This window comes from Parasteatoda tepidariorum, chromosome 3 (assembly GCF_982258835.1).
Source record: "Parasteatoda tepidariorum strain Cologne lab strain chromosome 3, Ptep-v5.0, whole genome shotgun sequence".
Classification (NCBI taxonomy): domain Eukaryota; kingdom Metazoa; phylum Arthropoda; class Arachnida; order Araneae; family Theridiidae; genus Parasteatoda; species Parasteatoda tepidariorum.
In genome coordinates, this window is record NC_141757.1 from 77,473,622 (window position 1) to 77,495,828 (window position 22,207).

Consider the following 22,207-nt stretch of genomic DNA (forward strand, 5'->3'; position numbering starts at 1 on the left):
TTTTGTAATTTTATCATGTAACTAAGTGAATGGTATAAAAACCATTTATTCGGTCAAACTTACTTTTCAGTTTCGTATTTTTACTAAATGTGTGGCAATAAGAACTATAATTTTGAAAACAATTTCCGGTAAACGGCTACCACGTAAAAAGAAAAATTACTAAATGAATTAAATATCTTATATATAGTTTTTATTAAACATAATTAAGGTTTCTTTTTACCAGGAATGCCATTACTATACAGTACAATAATTTTGCCCGCCTTTTCTTTCACCCTGAGCGTTAAAAGAATCTAATAACGATTCATAACTTTTGAAATACCTTAAGAGATAATATTTGCTCCTTTTTCTCTTGGGCATCTTGTTCCAAGTTTTGTTTTATTCGCTTGAATATAAGGGAATGAAATTTTTGAGAACCCAAATTCTTACTCAGTTGTTCTATTGTTTTATTTTTTTCTTGAAGACTTTTCTGGATTCTTCTAAGTTCTTCGGAAAGACTAAAAGAAAAAAAAGGATGGTTCATGTTCCGTGTAAAATGAATTGAAACTAAAAATTATCTCACACACTAAAAATTAGATATAAACTATCAATTAAAGTGGTTGCCATATTAGATTTAGAGAAAATTGACAAAAGTAATGACCTTATTATTAATAAAGACTGATTAACTGGCTTAAATTTAAAGAAGCTTTACGTAATAAAATTATTTTTTCCACAAATGCGTAATGATGGTGTTGAACGTATAGTGTTTATGTGACTTTGATTAACAGTTGATACGTTCTATATCATTTACGTACATCATCATCCCCCCCCCCAATCATAGCTCAGCGCTTAGCCTCATTTTCTGAGCTCTATCTTTGAACGGCCGTAGTAGGAATATCATGTAATTTTTACTGTGGTCAGACGACGAGAACAGTGCCTGAGCTGGTATCCCTCTCACCAAACTTTCCCATAACAACCAATGAGGGGACTTTCAGCCACGATAGATTTAACGTGCACTTAGCTGCGAAAACACGCCGGTTGTTTTTATCAGCTTTCAGGACCCAGCAGTGTGGACGATGTTATAACCGACTGCGGCACTGGAGCGCATCATGCAAAATCATATTCAAGCTTATACAATAAAGGGAATGTCCAAGAGAATTTTTACGTGAGGTGCAAAAAGGTATGACATGAAAATATAGCAAAAATGCAAATTTATATTGCATATTTTGTGTAGGTACAATACTAATTGAAATAGTTAAAAGACTAAAATTAAAATTTAGCAGGATAATCTATCAATACTTAACGTAATAGTAAATTAGGCTTCCTCTCACTATAAATTTCTTGTAACGCTCTTGTGTACAATCCACACAAAAAATAAACAGACTACTCTAAATAACTTTTGATTTAATGATCGGATCTTTACGTTCTTGGACTCAATCTTGAAAGTTCAAGGGGGTGACCTCAATTTTCTAATTAATTAGTGCACACGATATTTTAAGTTGAAATCAGTCGCAAAAATGTATAACGTACTAAATAAACTTAACTTTTTTTCTACGGATTTGTAGTTTTGACTTTCAAAATATAAGGGACAATACCAATTTGGGAAATATGGTCCCAATAATTTAGTCAGGAGAGTGGTTCAAAATTTGGAACCCTTAATGTTAATTTTACTTTTTTGAGTATTTCACCACAGCTAGCGAACTTTTTAAGCGAATTGAAAATTTTTAAATATACGACTTTTACAAAATTCGATTTCTCAGGAACTATATGACCGATTTTGCTAAAATATTAAATTTTGCCATTTAAAATTACATTCTTTAAAATGACATAAAAATGTGTATACCTTACGATTCAAAATGTTTTTGTATCTTATTAAATTAAATAATAAATATTTTTAAAGGTTTTACATGGAATTATCTTTGGATAAACTAATTTTATTATTATGTGCAAAATTTCTTATTATATCAAAATTTATTCAGAGTGGTCCCTTTATTATTTGCGCATTGTACATTTAATCTGAGGTTGACACTTAAAGTTTATAAGTTTTATGTATATAAATTGGTTTTATTACTTCCGGTATCATATTTACATATAATCGCACCACAATTAAATAACAAACTATATTACAGCATATAACTTATACTGCAGCATAATAATAACAAATAACAAATTATAATTAACAAATACCAATAACCAAATTTAGCTTAATATTACTTTTACAAAGCTTGCCCTATATGAAATAAATTTACTAATTATAAATTATTTTCTACAGTTAAGCATATAAAGCCAGAATATTAATTCAATTTAATCCATTTATTTTTATATTTTACTATAAATATGGCTGCTTTTATATTTTAAACTTGACTAGAGTTTCAATAAATCAAAATTATGACTTTGAAATATATTTGTATCAAATACTTTAAACGACTGAATAAGACTCCCTAAAAACCTAAAACATTAAAAAATGTAAAACTAATAAAGAACCTTAACATGAAACATTCTGTGTTTTAAATATTAAATATTCTAAAAAGAACAAAACCTTACATCGTTTTTCGATTTCAAATATCAGGCATTTTTCTGCAGCAATTTCTAAGACATAAATTTCACTAAAATTAGCATGCAAAGCAAAATTCACTTTTTAAAAAAAGACTTTAATAAGTCTTAATTTACCTCTCATTATGTGATTTAAAACCTTCATTTTCAAATTGAATTTTTTCAATTTCCTCCTTATAAGACTCAGCCATTTTCAAGTGCTTTTCAATCTCTCGATCTTTCTTGTAGATGTTGGATTCAGCATTTATTCTTTCGCGGCTTTCGTCTTTTAATTTTTTCTGGAGATTTATAATTTCTTGTTTAAGTTCTTTTCCAACTTTGTCTTCCTCATCAGACCTCTTTTGTAAAATCTCCTCTCTTTTTCTTTCGAAGAGTAATTCTTGATTTAAGAGTTCGATTTTTGTATTTGCTTCTTCTAGTTTCTGTCGTGCACCTCCCTCTGATTGAGATTTCAAAAGTTCTTGATATGCCTAAACAAAATCAGTAAAAATTATTTTCTACTAAAATTTATTTAAATTTTGTTGCTAAATAAAACAAAATTCTTAATGACTAATGTACGTTACTGGCCATTAAGGTATAACGTTCTGCATATTATGGAATAAATAATAAAAATTAATACAAATTGCCCTCCTCTCCTATGTAAACGTGAACTTATCACTAAAATAGTATAAACATTTGCATATCGTTACGTTTCCCTCCTAACTCTGACGTTAACACTATTAGAGCTTCTCAGCGCATGCCCAAGAATTTCCCTACAAATCACAGTGTTGCGAAAGTGTTGAAAATAAGGTTAGCGTTACGGTAAGCGTGAGACAAACGCTGTGCAAAAACTCTTTATTATCGTACAAAGTCACCGTAATATAAATCATTATCAGGTAAGTGTCAGCTATTGAATGATTTATAAGCAATCATTGTTGAATTACGTGCTAACTTATCATTTTATCCGCAAATTTTTCACCAAATAAAAAATCTTGTAAAAAATCATCAAAAAAAAGCTGTTTACATGAAAAGTATATATGAAACCTGATCATGTCAGATGAGTTTTCGATGTTTATCCTCTTCAATGTAACCGACAGTAAAGTTTATGCTAAATTTATGTTGTATTTTTTAAAGCAATGTTGTTGATAAACATTGCTTAATAAGTTGTATGATTTCTTAATTAAAAACGGTAATACTAATGTCTGAAAGCTTGAATCGCTATCTTTCAAGATAACTTCGATTTTGAAATCTAAAACTTTTCTGGGAAATTAACGATTAGAAGCGGTCCATGAAGGAAGTCACTTTTTTAATCAATATTTTTGACCGCTTGCTCTTCTTTGTCACGAAGTGTAACGCTAAACAATACCCCTACCCCTTTACCTCACTTGTCACACTATATTACAAAAACATATGCTTGCAGCAGTGTGTTTTTATGTCATTTGTGTGCATATAATAATGGAATTGTATGCGTACTTATAATGAAAATGAGAAAAATATTTAAAATAAAAAACAATATAAAAATTTTAATTTGCTGATCTTAAATGCTTTTTATTTCTACTTTAATAAAAATGTTTGATGTCAATCTTATTGTTGTTACATCTCCACCGTTACAAATTGTCCCAATCTCAAAAACCCTATCCTCCCGTCAAAGGGTTGACGTAATTTGTAAACAATCCCTAACCAAAAGTTTTATCTTTTAGGAATAGATATCAGATGTACCGTGCTCCAAAAAAATAATAAATTTAAGAATAAAAAATAAATAAAACAGACCACTGTGAATATTTTTTTATCTAATGATCGGATCCTCACGTTCTAGGACTCAGTCTCTATGGTTCAATGAGGTCACCTCAAATTTGTTTTTAGTCACAAAAACGTACTTTCTCTGAATAAACACACCTTTTTTCCACGGATTTGGCTTTCTATCCCTCAAAATATAGGATGTAGCCGCAATCTGGGAAATATAGACCCCAGATCAGGAGAGTCATCCAAAGTTTATACCTCATTATGTTAATTTTTATTTTTGTATATTTCACTAAACCTGGAGAACTTTTTAAGCGCATTGAAAATTTTTAGCGCACAATCATAAAATTCATTTGTCCAAAGACAATTCTATAAAAGAAATTAATAAATATTTATTATTTTTATTATTTTATTTAATAATAATAAAAAAATTTAATTGTAAGGTAAAAAAAATTTTACATCACTACATCACTACATACATCGCACATACATCTGCCTGCCTTAAAATGACCGATTTCATCAAATAATTCGAATTTCTGTTTTTTGCATTTTTGAAAAGAATGAACTCTTAGGATTCTAAAAATGCTTTGTTTTTAAAATTTCGATAATTAGAAGCAAAGTTATAGCTGACTTTGAAACCGGAAGTGAGATTCCGAAACACCGGAAGTGCACTGAAAACGTCAAAATTAATTGTAAACAATGTAGTTTTGAGCCAATAAGAATTTTTTTTTGCTTGTAACGCTATTAAAAATATTAATATTTGTTAATTTTTTATATAATATTAATTAAACGCATCTGGCAACAAATTATGTATAAACTTTTTAAAGGAAGCGAAATTGAATGGCATCAATTTTGATATTTATATTTTCTGTTCCCTATGATTTATTCAGCGTTCAAATTTGCCACGATCTTATTAAAAAAAGCTTTAATATTAAATTGACGGTAGTTTTAGTTATTATTTAAGTACTTTTTATTGTTATTTAAGTACTTTTATTTCACTGTTTAGTTATAGTAAACAAATATGCTAACATAGTAAATCTTTTTTCAAAATTATGTACTGTAAAATTTTGTGTTTTCATAAGAAAGGCATATCTTATAATGTTTATTTTAAAATAATACAGTTTTTGTTTGAAATAAAGTTAAAAATAATATTAGTGTGTTGTATGAAGTTAATATTTTTAATCATGTAGTTGTGTATACAAAATACAGCGAAAATTAACGCTTCATTTTTGCCTGTTTTATGAAAAAATATAAATATTTAACTATACTACATTCTAAAATGACTTAGGTATTGTTTGCCAATTGATTCTAACAAACTAAAACTGTTTTAGAAGGAGTTTTATGGTAATTTGCTGTGAATTATTGCATACATAACTAATATTTTGAAAAAAAGAAAATCGCGGGCTCGAGTTACTGTTTGTCGCTCAATAGAAAATTGGTCATAAAAGAAAAGATAATGGATTAAAATGCAAACTGTAGAAAGCAAGAGCTACATAAAGGGCAGAACTACAAATATTATTAAATTAAAGCTTGTTGAATAAGTCTATGTAACTATTTTTGTTTAAGTAAATCTTTAAAAGCGTTTTCTGAAAAACTGTATTTTTCAATATTTTGATTCACGCCAGACACATACTCCAAAACTAATGGAAATTTTCTTATGAAATTTGGTAACAATGTTTTAAACTATATATACTGTGTTTTGAACTAAAACTAAGTTTCAATTTAAATATTTGGTCATGTTACAGGTATATAAACATAAAAAACTATTGAAAAAAATGAAAAAATTGCTGTTTTTCTAGATTTTAGCACTTAATTTGGGTAATTTTTAAAATTTTCATAAACCTTTAGTTCAGAACACAGATAAGGGTCAAAATAATCTGTACAGAAAAAGAAATTGTATTTTATTCATTTAAATTAAGTGTATGGTGTCTGGCGTAAGCTCTAAATTTCGCTCATTTTAGGCTTAATTTTTCAAATATTTTAAAAACTATGCGATATTCAAAAATATTTCTTCTTGTTTATATCATTTTATGTCACACATGAACCAATAACACATATGTTTTAAAAAAAAATTAATTTTTAAAAAAAATTTCATCGTACCCAGGCAGTCGCCTTAAAGTATGTAATTTTACATGGCAAAATAAAAAATTTGTGCGAAATTAGTTTAATAGTTTGTGAGAAATGGAATCATAAAAAAGTCGTATATTTAAAATACGATTTCTCAGGAACTATGAACGATTTCGTTCAAATTTTACATTTTGTAATGTAAAATTACATACTTTTATATGATATAATAAATTGTATACCTTACAATTCAAAATTTTTTCGACCATTATTAAATAAAATGATAAAAAATAATTAATAATTAAATATGTTTTGTATAGAATAATCTATAAGCAAGCGAACTTTATAATTGAATGCAAAACATTTTCAAGTAAAATTAATATTAAAGGGTCCAAACTTTGGATAGCCCTCCTGACAAAACAATGGGGACCATATTTACCAGATTGCGGCTACCCCCTACATTTTAGGGGTCAGACAGAAGTCTGAAACCGTAAAAAAAAATGTATGTTTATTCAGAGAAAATACGTTTTCGTTCCTGATTTCGTGAAATAAAATCTCGTCTGTACTAATTAATTAGCATATTTGAGGTATCTCCCCTTCAAACCATTAAGATTGAGTCATATAACATAAAGATCCGATCATTGGATTAAAAGTTATTTAGAGTGTGTAGTTTTTTTTTTTTTTTTTTTAACGCACAACGTTATTTTACTCACTTGTTGCCACTGTAGATCCACTTTTTACTGTTTTTATTTCCCCAACATAATGCAAAATAGTTATATAGAGTAATATTTATGTACAGCAATAAATATTCAGTAGCGTGTCATTTTTCATGCCATGTTGCAGGCATAAATATAATAAAATTGGTTAGTTTGGTTTGGTTGTTAACGCCGCACAAGAGGAACACCAATTGACTATTAAATAAAGGTCTGGAACTCATCTTGAATGATTAACCGAATACAGTGCTAGGCACTATCGCAATTTAGAAGTGCAAACATCCGGTCACCGCTTTACGCACCTTAACCACCTTTCCTTATGAGAACTTTTCCTGTTCTGGAACCACTGAGACATAACATTAGAGCGAATTCTGAGTTGAAATAATACAGTTAAAGGAGTTTCCTCATAAGGAGAATCGAACTTGAGTTCAAGACGAGATAGGAGGTGGCCTTATTTTTCTTTCACTAACATGATTTATTTTTAGATCTTATGTAGTTTTCTAAGTATTTGACAAATAATTTGTCTATCCAAAAAAAAGTAGAAATCTTATAACAACATATTTTTAAAAAACGACAATTTTTCAGGCACGTGTTTGTTTTTCGGCCAACAATATAATATATGCGTAGATTTTACTAAATACGAATAATTTAAAATTGAATAAAAAAAGACAGAAATGAAACATTTTGCACTTAATCTAAACAATACAGTCCAAACAGATGAAAGAAAAGAAATCTTTTGGAGGATATTGCTTCCGCAAACTATTTCCTAAACTATAGTTTGCTTAAGAGCCCTATTAACTTATAACAACGTAATTTTAACTTAACCACATCAAGAGAACCCTTATCCCTTTCGAACAATAAGGTTCTTTTTTCCGAAACATCTTGCATCATTAATGATCTAATTATACAGAAGTTTTCAAGAAGGATAAATTGAAAGGAAAATATTGGTATTATTTTTGCAATGTAATAGAAAAAGGCCGATTACTATATGCAATTTTTCGCAAACACTGTGTGGAATAGTTAAGAATATTTAGTTTTAATTACATTTCCAGATAAACACAAATATAATAAAGTATTACAATCTAATTATAGGAAATATATTAAATTAAAACTTTCTAAAATCTATTAAATTCTTTTGGATTTATAAGAGCTTAAATTTTATAAAATTTAGTTGTATAAATTTATTAAACCGTAATTTGTTAACCATAGCAATTGAATTAATTTTCCGAGAAATCATAATAAATTGTGCACGTTGTAATATATATATATATATATATATATATATATATATATATATATATATATATATATATATATATATATATATATATATATATATAATATACTTTTTAACTTCCTAGTTCCAGTTATTATGCACTTGGGGAAAATATCTTGACGATATGCAAATAAAGTTTTAATACAAATTGAGTAGTTATACAAGATATGAATTATTTAATATACAATTTTCTTTCTATCATTTTCAAATTTTAGCAGAATATTGGTAACATTACTGTGCAATTGATCAGTGGGCAAAGTTTTAGAAAAAAATAACAATTATTTTTTATATTATAGCGAAAAACTTGGCATTTAGTTATTGATAATCAAAAAGTTCCTTGCGAATGAATTTTAATTTTTTAAATTAAATTTTTTATTCAAATACGTTGTTTATCGGTATTTAAACAAATTTAAGTGCTTTTGGTAACCGTATAAAAATATTATGTACCTAAGAATTACATTTTCATTTTGTCTCCAAAAATTTCTTCGAAAAACACTCTTCAATTCTGTTCGTTCATTAAATAAAAAATTAAATTACTCTATTTAGTAAAAATGCATTTAAAATTAAACAAGACACTTCTAAGAACATCTGAAGATTTTTTTTATAACTAACAGTGAAACAAAAACTGGGCGCAAGGGACCTTTTAAAGTTGGGTAGAACATTGGAAAATTCCATTACGAGAAAAGCAATTTTATGAACTAGAACTACGTATTGATGTAAGGGCTTTTACAAATTCATAATCTAACTCGGTAAGGAAAATCTCCAATTTAAACATGGTTTGTTGCATATTACTTCAGTGAGAATTTTTTTAATATTTCAAAAAAACCAAATAATGGATTTTTGAAGGATTTTCTCATTCTGAAAGTACAGTGCGTAATTAATTTGCTATATATAAGAAACTCAAAAACACTAATAGAAAATGAGGGGGAAAGAACGATGAATTTTTAGGCAAACGATTGGACAAATAAAGAATTTTTACGCAATCATTTAGAATTTTTTTTCTCTAAAATATAATACACTAAGCTATTATTGGAGTGGCATATCATGAACAATAGTTTTAAAAAAAATTTAAGTTTAAATTTAAACTTAACATATTTTAGACCATGTCATTGTAAATTTCTAATCTATAAACATATATTTAATTATGCCTTAACATTTCTAGACAACCGTAGAAAACAAATGTTTCTGTTAGTCGAATATAGAATGAATGTAATTGTCCGAGTAATTTTCTTTGACTTACTCATAGTTTAATAAACTAAAACTAAATAAATAAATAGTTTGAAAACGATAACAAAGCAAACGATCTTCAAAAGAAGGATTTCTGTAATTGTTTTCTAACTTCAAATACTAATTTTTAACTTTTTTTTTACATGAAGTACGATTCTTTAAGTCAGTAGTTTGGATAATGCATTATTGGAAATAAAATATTTTTATAATTTGAAATTTAATTTTAGCTCACTTTAGAACACATGATTGCAATTACGCGAGTTGTACGTCGATTCTTATTCCCTACACTTAGAAACCATTGAACTAAAGAAATATTTGTCTGTCGATTTCAGATTGAATGGAACTGCGCGAGTAATTCACTTTGACTAAAGTCGTAATTTACAGTGATTTATTTGGTACTTACCATCTTCTCTTTAACAGCTTCTTCTTTTAGTTCCTCTATTACTTTATGGAACTTTTTTTCCTGTAATTCCATTCCAAATCTCATGCTATCTACTTTTAGAATACTATCTTCTAACTGCTTGATCTTTTCATCCCGCTCATCAATTACTTTTTCCAGATCATTGTTGTTTCGCTCAAGGGTTCGATTTTGACTTTCGATTTCGAATAACTTATTGGATAGCTTTAAGCCGAACATAAATGTCTTCTTAAAAGACGTAAGAAGGTGTGAAAACTGGGCATAAAGTTCGGTCATTTCTTTGGAAAGTAGTTGATCCAAACTAGCCTGAAATGTTTCACAAAGTTTGTCATATTGAGTTGATGATAGCATTATTGAGGGTAAATCAGTGCTGCTGGCTTCATCCATGAGCCGCAAAGACATGCTTTTGAAAATCGGCGGATCGGCGTTCGAATTATTTGAATTGTTATTATTCTGTGTCAATCTTTCAAAATTCAGTTTCACAAGTCAAGAAAATGATAGTTAGGTATTAACAATAAGATGCTTTTAATATCATTAATCATTAACGATTATTTTTCATTAAATATCATAGGAAACTTTTTATATTGTTCTGCATTAAAACGAAGTTGCTTTTGATATTAAAAAATAAAATTTTTACAATTAGCATTTTAATCCTTTGTTGAAAACCATTTGTTAAAAACGTAACAAATTCTTCTAAATCCTAAAGAAAAGAAAAGAAATAAAAAGAATTTAAAATCATCTAAAGAAAAATATTGTTGTTGACATTGTTATGTTTGCTATTATATATTTAGAAAAAAAAAACCCGGAGCAAATACATTTTTTTGATCTGATGACTGAATTTTTCAAAACTCAATCTTAATCATTCACATGGGTGGTCTCTAAATAAGCTAACTGATTAGTGCAGATGATATTTCAAGTTACGAAATCAAAAACGAAAACACACTTTCTCTGAATAAACACGTTTCTTTTTTTTTTTTTTTTTTTTTTGAGATTTTCGAAATTGTTATTCCTTAAAAAATAGGGAGTAACCGTAATCTGGAAAATATGGTACCAATAGTTTGGTCATTTGAACGATGGGCATCTTAATGTCAATTATATTTTTTCGTATTTTGCCATTTATCGATAACTATTTAAGTGAAATGAAAAAAAAATTTCACATAATTATAAAATTCGTATATCAAAACATAATTCAACTCTGAAAAATAATTTTTAAAATTATTTTTATTGGTTTATTTAATTGTAGTCGAAGAAATTGATAATTACCAGGTATTCAGACTTTTACATCCTCGTATTTAAAGTCGTATACATAATATATATTATATATAATCGTATATATAATGTATATATATATAGTGTATGATATATATATATATATATATATATATATATATATATATGTAAAGACGTATATTTAAAGTCGTATACATAAAGTCGTATGTTTAAAATTCATTTTCTCATGAACTATTCGAAATATTTTGTTCATATTTTGAATTTTGCCACATGAAAATACATTCTTTAATATTAAAGAAAACTTTTTATGCTTTATTATTCAAAAATTTTTCTACTATCATTAAATAAAATAATGGAAAATGATAAATAAATATTACAAATCAATTTCTGAAAGGAATTATTTATGGGTAAACGAATTTTATAATTGCGTCAAAACATTTTTCAATTCGCTTAAAAAGTTCTCGAGAAATGGCGAAATACGCTAAAAGTATAATTGACATTTAAGTGTTCTTTTGCTTTGGACGCTATTCAGACCAAACTGCTGGGACCATGATTTTGACCTCCCCCATCCCCTACGAATTATTCAAAAAATGTCTGTTTATTCAGAGAAATTACGCTTTTGCGTCTAACTTTGTAACCTAATGTATCGCCTGCATTAATTGATTAACATATTTAGGTACACCCTTTCGAACCATCAAGCTTGAATCCTAGTACGTGAAAATCCGACCATTAAATCAAAAGTTATCCAGAGTTATTCTTAAATGGCATAAATGATTTGTGAAAATAACTTATGGTTCGTAAAATTCGCGAATTAGCGAATAAAAATAAGCTGCGGGAAAATTTCTCCTCTCATGTTACTCTTCATGCATACTTAACTTACAGATATCTTCAAACAATGAAACTTTAGATCAATCTATGAATACCAAACGAAAAATCAATCGAAAAAAATATAGAAATTTACTGTTTGCTTCGTTTTGCTTTGGAAACCAGTTATTTACTCTCACAAAAATTTTAAAAACTCGTTCACAAATTCATAAACAGCTGGCTCTGCTATTTGAGAATCCTATAATTATATTGTATATTGTATCTTATTGTACTTAGTATTATTCTATTTTGCTTAGTCGTGAATATATTGTATCGTATTTAGTCGTTAGGCTCAGCTAAATTGATTCTATTCATGATTATTATTTTAAAAACTTAATTTTTTTCTTATAATCAGTGAAATGGTAATTAATTTTAAAAAGTAGTGATAATAAATGCTGGTTTACTTTTGAAACGCGTATTTTTTGGTCTTTTTTCTTAATTAAAATAAAAGGATTTTGGCTTTACCATGCTTTTATACCTATTGATAAACTTACTCCCTTCATTTTTCTCTGCTTTTGCATGCCTTTCTTTTTTATCTAAGTAAACGTTTTCTGAAAAAAAATGTTTAAAAATTTTAATTTAAATTTGATTCAAAATTAGCTCAATGAATTTACTAATTTTAAACATTATAATTAAAACAATTATTATTTTAGCTATAACTTTCTCCCATTTTATGTTAAAGAACTTGTCTTTCAAGTAATAACTTTCACAATTTTTAATTAAGCCAAAAATGATTTATGTTAGCTATCATTTATGATGTCCAGAAAAACAATTGGGTATAATATGAAAAAAACACAACTACTTCGATTTAGTAGGAACAACATATAACGCAATGCTAAACGAATGGAATTTAGTTGTTGTTTATTTAGTTATTGTTATTAGTAGTTGTTGTTATTTGTTTTAGTTGTTGTTGTTTATTTAGTTGTATTTAGTTTCAATAACTTTTCTTTATAATGCAATAAAATCTGGCGAGCAGCTATTTAAACGATCGAGCACTTCGTTTGTTTATTTGTGGCTTGAAGTTAGGCTCGCAGAAAATTCCGTTCATGGGTTAAATTTAGTAGGAACAACACAACCTGTGACGTAGGCTATATTATACCCAATTGCATCATTACAGAAAGTGCTAGTTATAAATCCATTTTTTATATTCACAAATTTCAATTCAGAGTGACTATAAAATTGCAATACAAACTGAGTAAAAAAATAATAAATTAAAATACTTTTACAGTTAGAAAATAATTGAAATTTATAAGCAAATTTAATTAATATATTGAAGTGAAATCTCAATTGATTAATTTCTATTTCTATTGAGATTAATCTATTTATTAACTCATATTATAATAAATATTTGAAAGATTTGTAAATGAAAAATTTTTTGTAGTGTCTTTTGTTAATAAAATAATGAAGTAAAATAAAAGGGGAAAATTTAATATTTGCTTCCTCGTGCTGCCATCTGTATCTGTTACTGTAAAGTATAAATTTATGAAACATTATCGAAATGTTTAATTAGCAAACTCTTATAATCTGTTTACATTATTATTCTAAATTCCAAAAGTAGAGATTTTAAATTATTAGATATTTTGAAAAAAATATTTTTTTCCTCATATTTAAGATTTTCAACACAAAAAATTTTTTGCTTTGAATAAAGTTTGCTGGATTAAAAATAACAACTTTAAACTACCTTAGATTACGATCACACCTATATTTAATAAAACACCTATTAAATTCTTATTATATTACCTATTTATCACTTGTGGCACTAATACCTATATGAATACACGAGGAATACCTCTTCACGAAATACTTAAACACTCTGTTTAATGCGGTATATGTTTTCAGGATTTGCATGGATTATTAAAACAATAAACCACTAATAAACTTTATCAACAATCATTCTATTCCACATTTTGAATCTTTTGCTTTCTTACTTTTATTATGTCAATAATATTCTAGATAACGATTTCGAGTACTAGCAAAATATTGCTAATTTTTGTATTTTTAATAATTTTATTTTTAATAATTTGTATTTTTAATAATTTTATTTCTAATAATTTTTATTTTTAATAATTTTTAATTTTAATAATTTTGTATTTTTAATATTTATTGGCATACCACAAGGTACCAATTTTTCAAGAATTCTTGCTAACCTTTTTTAACACTTTTATGAAAAAAATGCTGTGATTTCCATCAGAAATGGCTTCCGATTTATTGATGACTTTGTCATTTTTAATTATATAGATTGATTTTATTAATATTGCAAACACAATTTATGCAGTAGCATTTATGCAATTATGCAACCTATGGTTTAAACTATTCAATCATATTTATATAAAATTTTTCTTGATTTATTCGTTACATTAGACTCATCTAACGCTCAAATTGATGATTTTGATGAAAGAAATTATATTTCATTTCCTGTCAACAAGTTAATTTTTTGGAATTCTAATATATCTATAGTATCTATCGAAATGTTATTATATCACAAATTAATCATATTAAGTTAATTTGTGACAGCTATAATACTTATCTTAAAAAAACTAAAAATACACGTAAGTTTCTCCTGGATAATATTATCAAGATGGAATTTATAGACAGGTACCGGATTTAATAGAGGAATGCTTTCCGTGGAGAAATAAATATTTTATGCTATAGAACAGTGGTGCGCAAACTAGGGGTCGCGACCCCTGTGGGGGTCGCCAGAAGCTCTTTGGGGGTCGCCAAATTTTTATGAAATGCATTATCCCTGCATGCTGCATACTATACAGTGTACATATAAAGAGTGAAGCGCCGTCACTCACTGTTTAATTGCAATTTCATGCTGTCCACTCTTTCTTTGACCGTAATGCGTAATGTATTCTCTATCTGGCTATCCGTGGAAAAACAATATCCCGTTTTATGCAAGAATGCCATCAGAATGTTAATACAATTTGCATCAACGTATTTACGTGAAACTGGATTTAGCAAACTAGTTTCAATTAAAACTAAATACCGCTCGCGTTTAAACCCTGAAGATGATATGCGAATTGCAATTAGCAACATACATCCAAACATCGATGAGATAATTAGAAACTTGCAGCCACATACATTTCATTAAAGGGCAATTACTGATTTTTGTGTTATACAAAAAGTATTTTCTTAAAATTATAAATAAAATTAATATGAGTCAAATATGATGATGTTTTTATTCGATGAAACGAAAGAAATGCTCAAAATATACATCGTATTTGTGAACATTTATCTCTAGGGGTCGCCAAAAATTTTCTCTCTACAAAAGGGGTCGCAGTCGAAAAATGTTTGCGCACCACTGCTATAGAACAGGGGTTTCCAACTTACAGGAGTGAGGGGGCCGCAATTAAAAACACCATTCGAATGGCGGGCCACAACTTCATAAAAATTTTATATAGGACTCTTTTATGTTTGAAGGAACATTGAATATTACTGTCAGATTTTTATCAAGTTGTACAAAACAAAAGTATTCAATTGCGAATTAAAGTAAAAAGTAGATTTTTAAAAGTATTTAATTGCATATTAAAAAATTCTGGCTTATAATTCTGTCAATAACTTTAATGTGCACCTATGAATAAGACAAATTAATGAGCAACGAAGAAATTAGGTTTTTTTAACGAAAGAAAAGTATTTTAAAGTTCGTGGGCCACAAAGAAGGGCTTCGCGGGCGGTCAGTTGGTAACCACTGCTATCGAAAGCCCACACAAACATTGAAGGATCGGTTGGATTACCTTGAAACATAATCGGTTGCTTGCCTATATTTCCAATCGTTTTATTAAGGTTAATTAATTAAATTTAATGTTAAGAAAGCTTATTTTTTATTTCCATTCATATGTTTTATTTTTATTTATGATTATTTCTTCATCTTTTTACACATTCTCGGATCCATATACTTGTTTGGTACTCGAGTCTTCAATTTTCTAAATTCAGTTTCCCATCTGGAGATTTTATGCACTTCAACTTCGATTCTCAATATTTCGGTATTTAGTCTTGTCTTCATCTGATTTGCTGTTGGATCGAGCTTAAGATTTTTACTCTACATGACTTAATAGTTCATGTTAACACAGTGTAAACATATCGGTTGGCATCGCTTCGCACTAAATACCGAAATTGCCCACATATCCAGCATCCAATTTGCTGTTGGTTTACTTTGTTTTTTCTTGGGGCTGTAGGGGGTATGACTGTTTGCTGTAATATACCGACAATCATTGCAACAGCTCCCGCACTGGCTTCATGGTAATACCCCTCCCCCCTGACAATGCAACCATCTCTGCCTGTGCTGCCACTTTATTTTCTTTTTAATTAATTTATTTTTAATATATTCCTTTTTTGATAGTTAGGTTGCTACTTCCAGTAGTGCTTTGCTATTTAGCTAGTTATTTCGTGTTAATGATTTTTTTTTCTTCTGCTGTGCTGATACTTTTAGTTCTCTTATGAGGTAATATTTTAATTTATTTCATCTTATAATATTTTATTCAAATATTCATCCACCTGTGACATTTGCAGCTTGGCACTGTCGGAACATAGAATTGTATATCTTATACTTTTTCCTTCGATTTTCATTACTTTAGTATTTATTTCTTAAATTGTATTAGAAATATAATGTAATTTTAAATCCAATCTAGGAGACAAAGGAATTCCTGTATCAAATATCAAGAGAATCTAACCTTTTTTGAGGTCTTTTAGATAGAACTATCCCGCATTTAAGTTTGATGGAGAGGAAAACCTCACATATCTAGCCCGACAGCAAGTGGACTCTAGCCCATGATCAGTCTACCAGCGGGGATATTTTACGTCAGCTTTGTGGTGGGTGCGAGTCGAGTGAAAAATTCGTATCGACTAGCCATCGCTGGGATTCAAACGGGTCGTCTCTTAGGGAGGCAAACGTTTTATCCCCTGAGCCACCACGGGCCTTCATATTATTACTGTATAAGTAATTAATATTTCAATAAAAAAAATCGCTTTGTACTGTTGCAACATTGTATATAGTTGTGCATGTCGTTATTTCATTGGCCACACAAGTACAAAACTTTGAATATTTCCTACGCAAGCAAGAATTATGTATGTTATTTAATGTTTCCATGGAGCACTTATTTAAAACTTATTGCCTAATTTGAAGAAAAAAAACATAGTTCACGCAGTTGTTACAATACACAGAATTTTGAGCTCTTGTACTGAAAGATGAAAAGGCAGGACCACCCACAACATCTAGAAATTTAAAAGAAAAAATATATATCCGGCAACTTGTAGATGGTCTACATAGAAATTCATGAAAATTTGCACCAATCATCAAAAAAATTTTGCCAATGGCAAGTTTAGTTAGTGTAAATGTTACACCTGCACCTTTGTATTAAATGACATTTTTTTATTTTTTTTTTTTTATGAACGTTTTGGACTTTTGACCCTCAAAATATGTAGCGGTATGTGGCTGAAATCTAGAAAACATGGTCCCAATCATTTAGTCGGAAGAGCAGTCTATTGTTTGGACCACTAAATGTTAATTTTACTTCTTGAGCATTTATTTTTCTCGAGAGTTTATTAAAGGAATTGAATTTTTTTTTCGCAGTTATAAATTTGATTATCCAAAAATTAGTTAAGGAAAAGAATTTTTATTTATAATTATTTAATTGCTACTCTATTTCAAAAGTAATGAAAAATTTTCAGGTTACTAGGCATGCGAGTTTTTGCATCCTTTTAAAGTTCGTAAATATAAATGGCAATATACAAAATTTAAAAAAAATCAGTCTATGTTCTCTGTTTAATTTTTTCAAAGCTTTATTTTTAAAAATTTCTCGAGAACTATTTGACCAATTTCATTCGAATTTTGGATTTTATCATATAAAATTACTTTTTTTAAAATGATGTAAAAATTTTTTCTATTTTACAATATAAGATTTTTTTTTTACTTTTTATTCAGTCAAAAAAAATAATAAAACGCATTATATAGTTCTTTTCTTGGATTTATAAAGATAAATAAGGTAAAATAATTGGATTTATAAGGATAAACCAATTTTAAAATTGTGTGAAAAGGAACTTTTTGATTCCCTTAAAAAGTTCTCGATATTTAACGAAATACGTAAAAAAGAAGGTTTTCATTAAAAAGTCCAAACCAAGATAGCTGTTCTCTCGAAATTTTTGAAACCTTTTTTTGCAAGGTGCTGCTATACTCCATATATTTTGAAGATCGAAAATAAAAATCTGTCGTAAAAAAAGGTATGCATATTTAAAGAAAATATAGTTTTATACCTGAATTTTGTAACTTAAAATATCGTCTGCAATAATTAATTAGCATTTATTATGATCAGGCTCAGGAATTATTAAGATAGAGTGCGAGTTCAATCATTGAAGCAAAAGTTATTCAGGATTTTGCATTTTATTTTTAAGTACTGTTCAAATAAAGCAAACTCTCTAAAAATACTTAAGTAGGAGTATTTGAGAACTATTTTTTTTAATCCGATGATACGCTCTAAAATTATTGGATTTAGTTATTTTAAAATCCATTTGTTTTTGCTTCCTGCACGCTTTAAAAATATAAAAGCTATTGAAGCTATTAAAAAAATACTTCAATAAAAGTATTTAGGAACTAGTTTTTTATTCCAATGACACTCTTTAATATAAAAAGATTTGATATTTTTTTAATATACTATCTTAATAAGTGAAATTACGAATTAAATTAAGATTATTAAATTAGGAATTAATTTTTAATTCAACTTAGAATTAATTTAAATTCAATTAAGTACAAATTTCAATTCAATTAAGAATTAATTAAATTAATAATTAATTTCAGTTCCATGTTAGAATACAAGTTTCAATTAGCAACAGCGGTAACTGAGATCATGTATTTTATCCTTGACCAAAAAAATGAAACGAACACGTATATTAGGCTTGAAGGTTATCTTCTAAATGTTTTATATGTCACTAGATGCCCTTCTGTGTCAAGTTGTAGAATAAATGAAACAATGTAAACTTCAATATCATAATCATTGAATTCATACATAAAAAACTTTTTTAGCTGATGTATGACATATAAAGAACATATTTGTTATCAAAATCATGCGAAACAGTACAATGTGAACAATTTAAATTTGTCAGTCCTTACAGATGCTTTGCGAAAACTTCTGACATACATGTCACATGTGGTTCCTACTGTGACATTTAAACGAAATTCCACTTAAAATGCATCTCTTCTTTGCTTTGCTAGCAAGATATTGCATAGCATGTTTAGTATATCGTCAAGGAAGCATTTTTATTCATCTAAATTTGATATGTAAGTCTGAATTTTAATATATATATATTTTTAAAATTTATTGTGTGTCGAAATATGCATCATTTACCTTAAACAAAAAGCATTCGCTTTATTTTTAATTCCTGAAGAACAAAATGAGCTTGAGGTTTTATTAAATTTTAAATATGCTAAATTACATATTTTTGTACAATTAAGAAAATTACGCACACTCATGAAATTATAGACCACACCTGCAGAATATACGGCTTGTGGAACAGGAAGGAAATTGAAAAGTAAATTTTATATTTTGTCCCAATTCGGCCGAACCTTATCGAACTTAATGTTTGACATTTAAAATTATGTAAAATTTTTCATATTTTCTTTTGCTATTATTCAAATAAAAATGGAAAACACATTAAATAATTATTAAAAATCAGTTCCTCTTGGATTTGCCTTTGGAAAAACGAATTTTATAATTCTGTGTAAACATTTTTCGATTCCCTTAAAAAGTTATCGATGTATAACGAAATACGCAAAAAGTAAAATTTATATTAAGGGGTCCAAACTTTCGACTATTGTTCTGACAAAACTATTGAGACCATATTTTACAGACAGCAGCTATATTCCTTATTTTGAAGGTTGAAGGTTCCTTATTTTGAAGGTTGAAAGCAAATCTGTCGGAAAAAATTAGGTTTATTTAGATAAAGTGCACTTATGTGTCTGAATTTTGTAACCTAAGATTTTGTAACTTAAGCATTTTTATTATTAGACTCTTGAATCATTCAGATTGAGCCTGATTTCGAGATAATCCGAACATTATAAGTAAAGTAATTCAAGACTTCTGTTTTTTTTTTTTTTTTTTTTTTTTTTTTTTAGTACGGTTCAGGATAAAAAATGCTCTTTGAAGATACTTAAGTAAGAGTATTTGTGAAATAGTTTTTAGAAAAATACCTAAATTTAAAATAGCAATCGTAGTAAGTGGAATTATATATTTATCATATATTTGGTTATTGGCAAAAACAAAGCGAAAATATCAAAATATTTTATATCGTACTAGATAGGCATCTGCGCCAAGTTATGGAGCGATTGAAACAAAGTAGAAATGAATATCATACTTACTGAATACATTCATAGGAAACTTTCCTGGCTGATGCATGATAAATAAAAAATACATTTTCTATCAAAATCTCTCGAAACAATGCAAGGAAACAATTATGGGCAGATAAATGTTTTTTTTTCAGTTCTTACAAATAAATATCTTATTGGAACTTCTGACATGCGTGCCACATTATGCCACTATGTCATTTAAAGGAAGTTTCACTTAAGATTTATCTGTTCGCTGCTTAGCTAACAAGATATAACATAGTATGCTGAGCATATAATCAAGAATGCATTTTTATTCATCCAAGTTCGATGATAAGTAAGTCTGAATTTATTAAAATATACAGCTTATCGAGTTATGCATCCTTTACATTAAGCGCAAAAGCATCCTTTTCATTTTTGAGTTATGAACAGACAAACAACTTTGCGATCTATTTAAATTGCAACGAAAAATGAAATATTTTTATACAGTTAGAAAAATAAAACACATTCATGAAATTATAAACAAATCCTGTTTGTGGGACGTGTGAAGTTTTCAAATATATCAACAACAAAAAAGTATTTTTTTTTCCTAATTTGATTGAGTCTTTTCCAACTTGCTTTAGCAATTACTTTCTTAAAACCGGCAATAAGTATCTGGGGGTATTCAGAATGCTTGCATCGAAAATAAAAAATGCAGCCTTTCACATAAAATTCCATCATATTGTTATTATTTTGTTGTTGAGTACGCAGCGTTCCATATAAAGTTCTTGACTATTTTTTAAGTAAGCTAAAGTTACGTATTGCTTTCTTTATTTTGACCCACAGCATTTTTAGTTGGCTTAATGTGGACCGCAGAAAGATTAAAGATGTGATGGTCTACTGTAGTTTGGAAAGGTTCTAATTGGAAATTATGCATTCAACGTAAAATAGTCATAACCTATTTGAAATTAAAAGAAAAATTGTCCCACAGTCCCACAGTTCTTGCCTATTTTCTAAATGTTCATATGTTTTTATCAGACAATTTTCTGTTCAAGACATTATGTTCACAGCATCTGCGAATGCAAAAATTTGTAATAAGTTTTTTGTTAAAAAAAATACTATATATTCAATAGTCTTTTTTTTTAACAAATACCTGCAGGCTTTCTGCAAACAAACAAAAAAAATACAAATTCTAATTTATCTAATTAATCTTTTCAAAAATTGAAAATTAAACCTTAAGCAAATAGACTTTTGTGAAAAGACTAATAATTCGCGTCTAATCTGCTATCTGACACTAATCGTCTAATCTATAATTTTTCACTAACTTAATTTATTTGTTTTACAGGAATCCGCACTGGTGGAATCGTCGTACTAGATTAGAGAGAATACTATGTTTTGTTACGATAACAACTCTTTTGATACTGCTAATGATGGCAGCAACATTCGCTGTCTTTGGTTACAGCTATCAAACAGGTAGCCAATTTTAAAATTGATTCCATTTTTTGTCAATTTCGTTATGAATCAAATATCGTTGTTTATCGCAAAAGTCAGCATAACTAATTAACTTTTTTATAATTTGTTGCCGCACAATAATATTCCAATACATATAAGATTTCAGTCTGTATCTTGTTACGATAACAACTCTTTTGATGCTGCTAATTAAGACAGTAACTTTCGCTGTCTTTGATTAGAACTATCAAACCCATACAGGTAACCAATTTTAAAATTGATTTAATTTTATCTTTAATTTTCTTATGAATCAAATATTGTTGTTTATCGCAAAGTAAGTCACTCTAACTAATTAACTTTTTCGCAATTTGTTTCCGCGCAATAATATTCCATTACTTATATGATTTCAGACTGAAATACCTTAT

The 22,207-nt window shown here is 27.9% G+C and overlaps 1 protein-coding gene across 2 annotated transcripts in view; it reads left to right on the top strand.

Annotated features, from left to right (window-relative positions):
• Positions 1-19,155: 19,155 nt before the first annotated feature.
• The window catches only part of LOC107449479 (neprilysin-2), a 92,531-nt gene continuing 89,479 nt past the window's right edge, over positions 19,156-22,207 (top strand). For both annotated transcript variants that reach the window (XM_071181715.2, XM_087159628.1), the window contains exons 1-2: positions 19,156-19,313; positions 21,679-21,806. In XM_071181715.2, the coding sequence (XP_071037816.2) occupies positions 19,264-19,313; positions 21,679-21,806 (178 nt within the window). In that variant the 5' untranslated portion in view covers positions 19,156-19,263. The remainder of the gene's footprint in view (positions 19,314-21,678; positions 21,807-22,207) is intronic.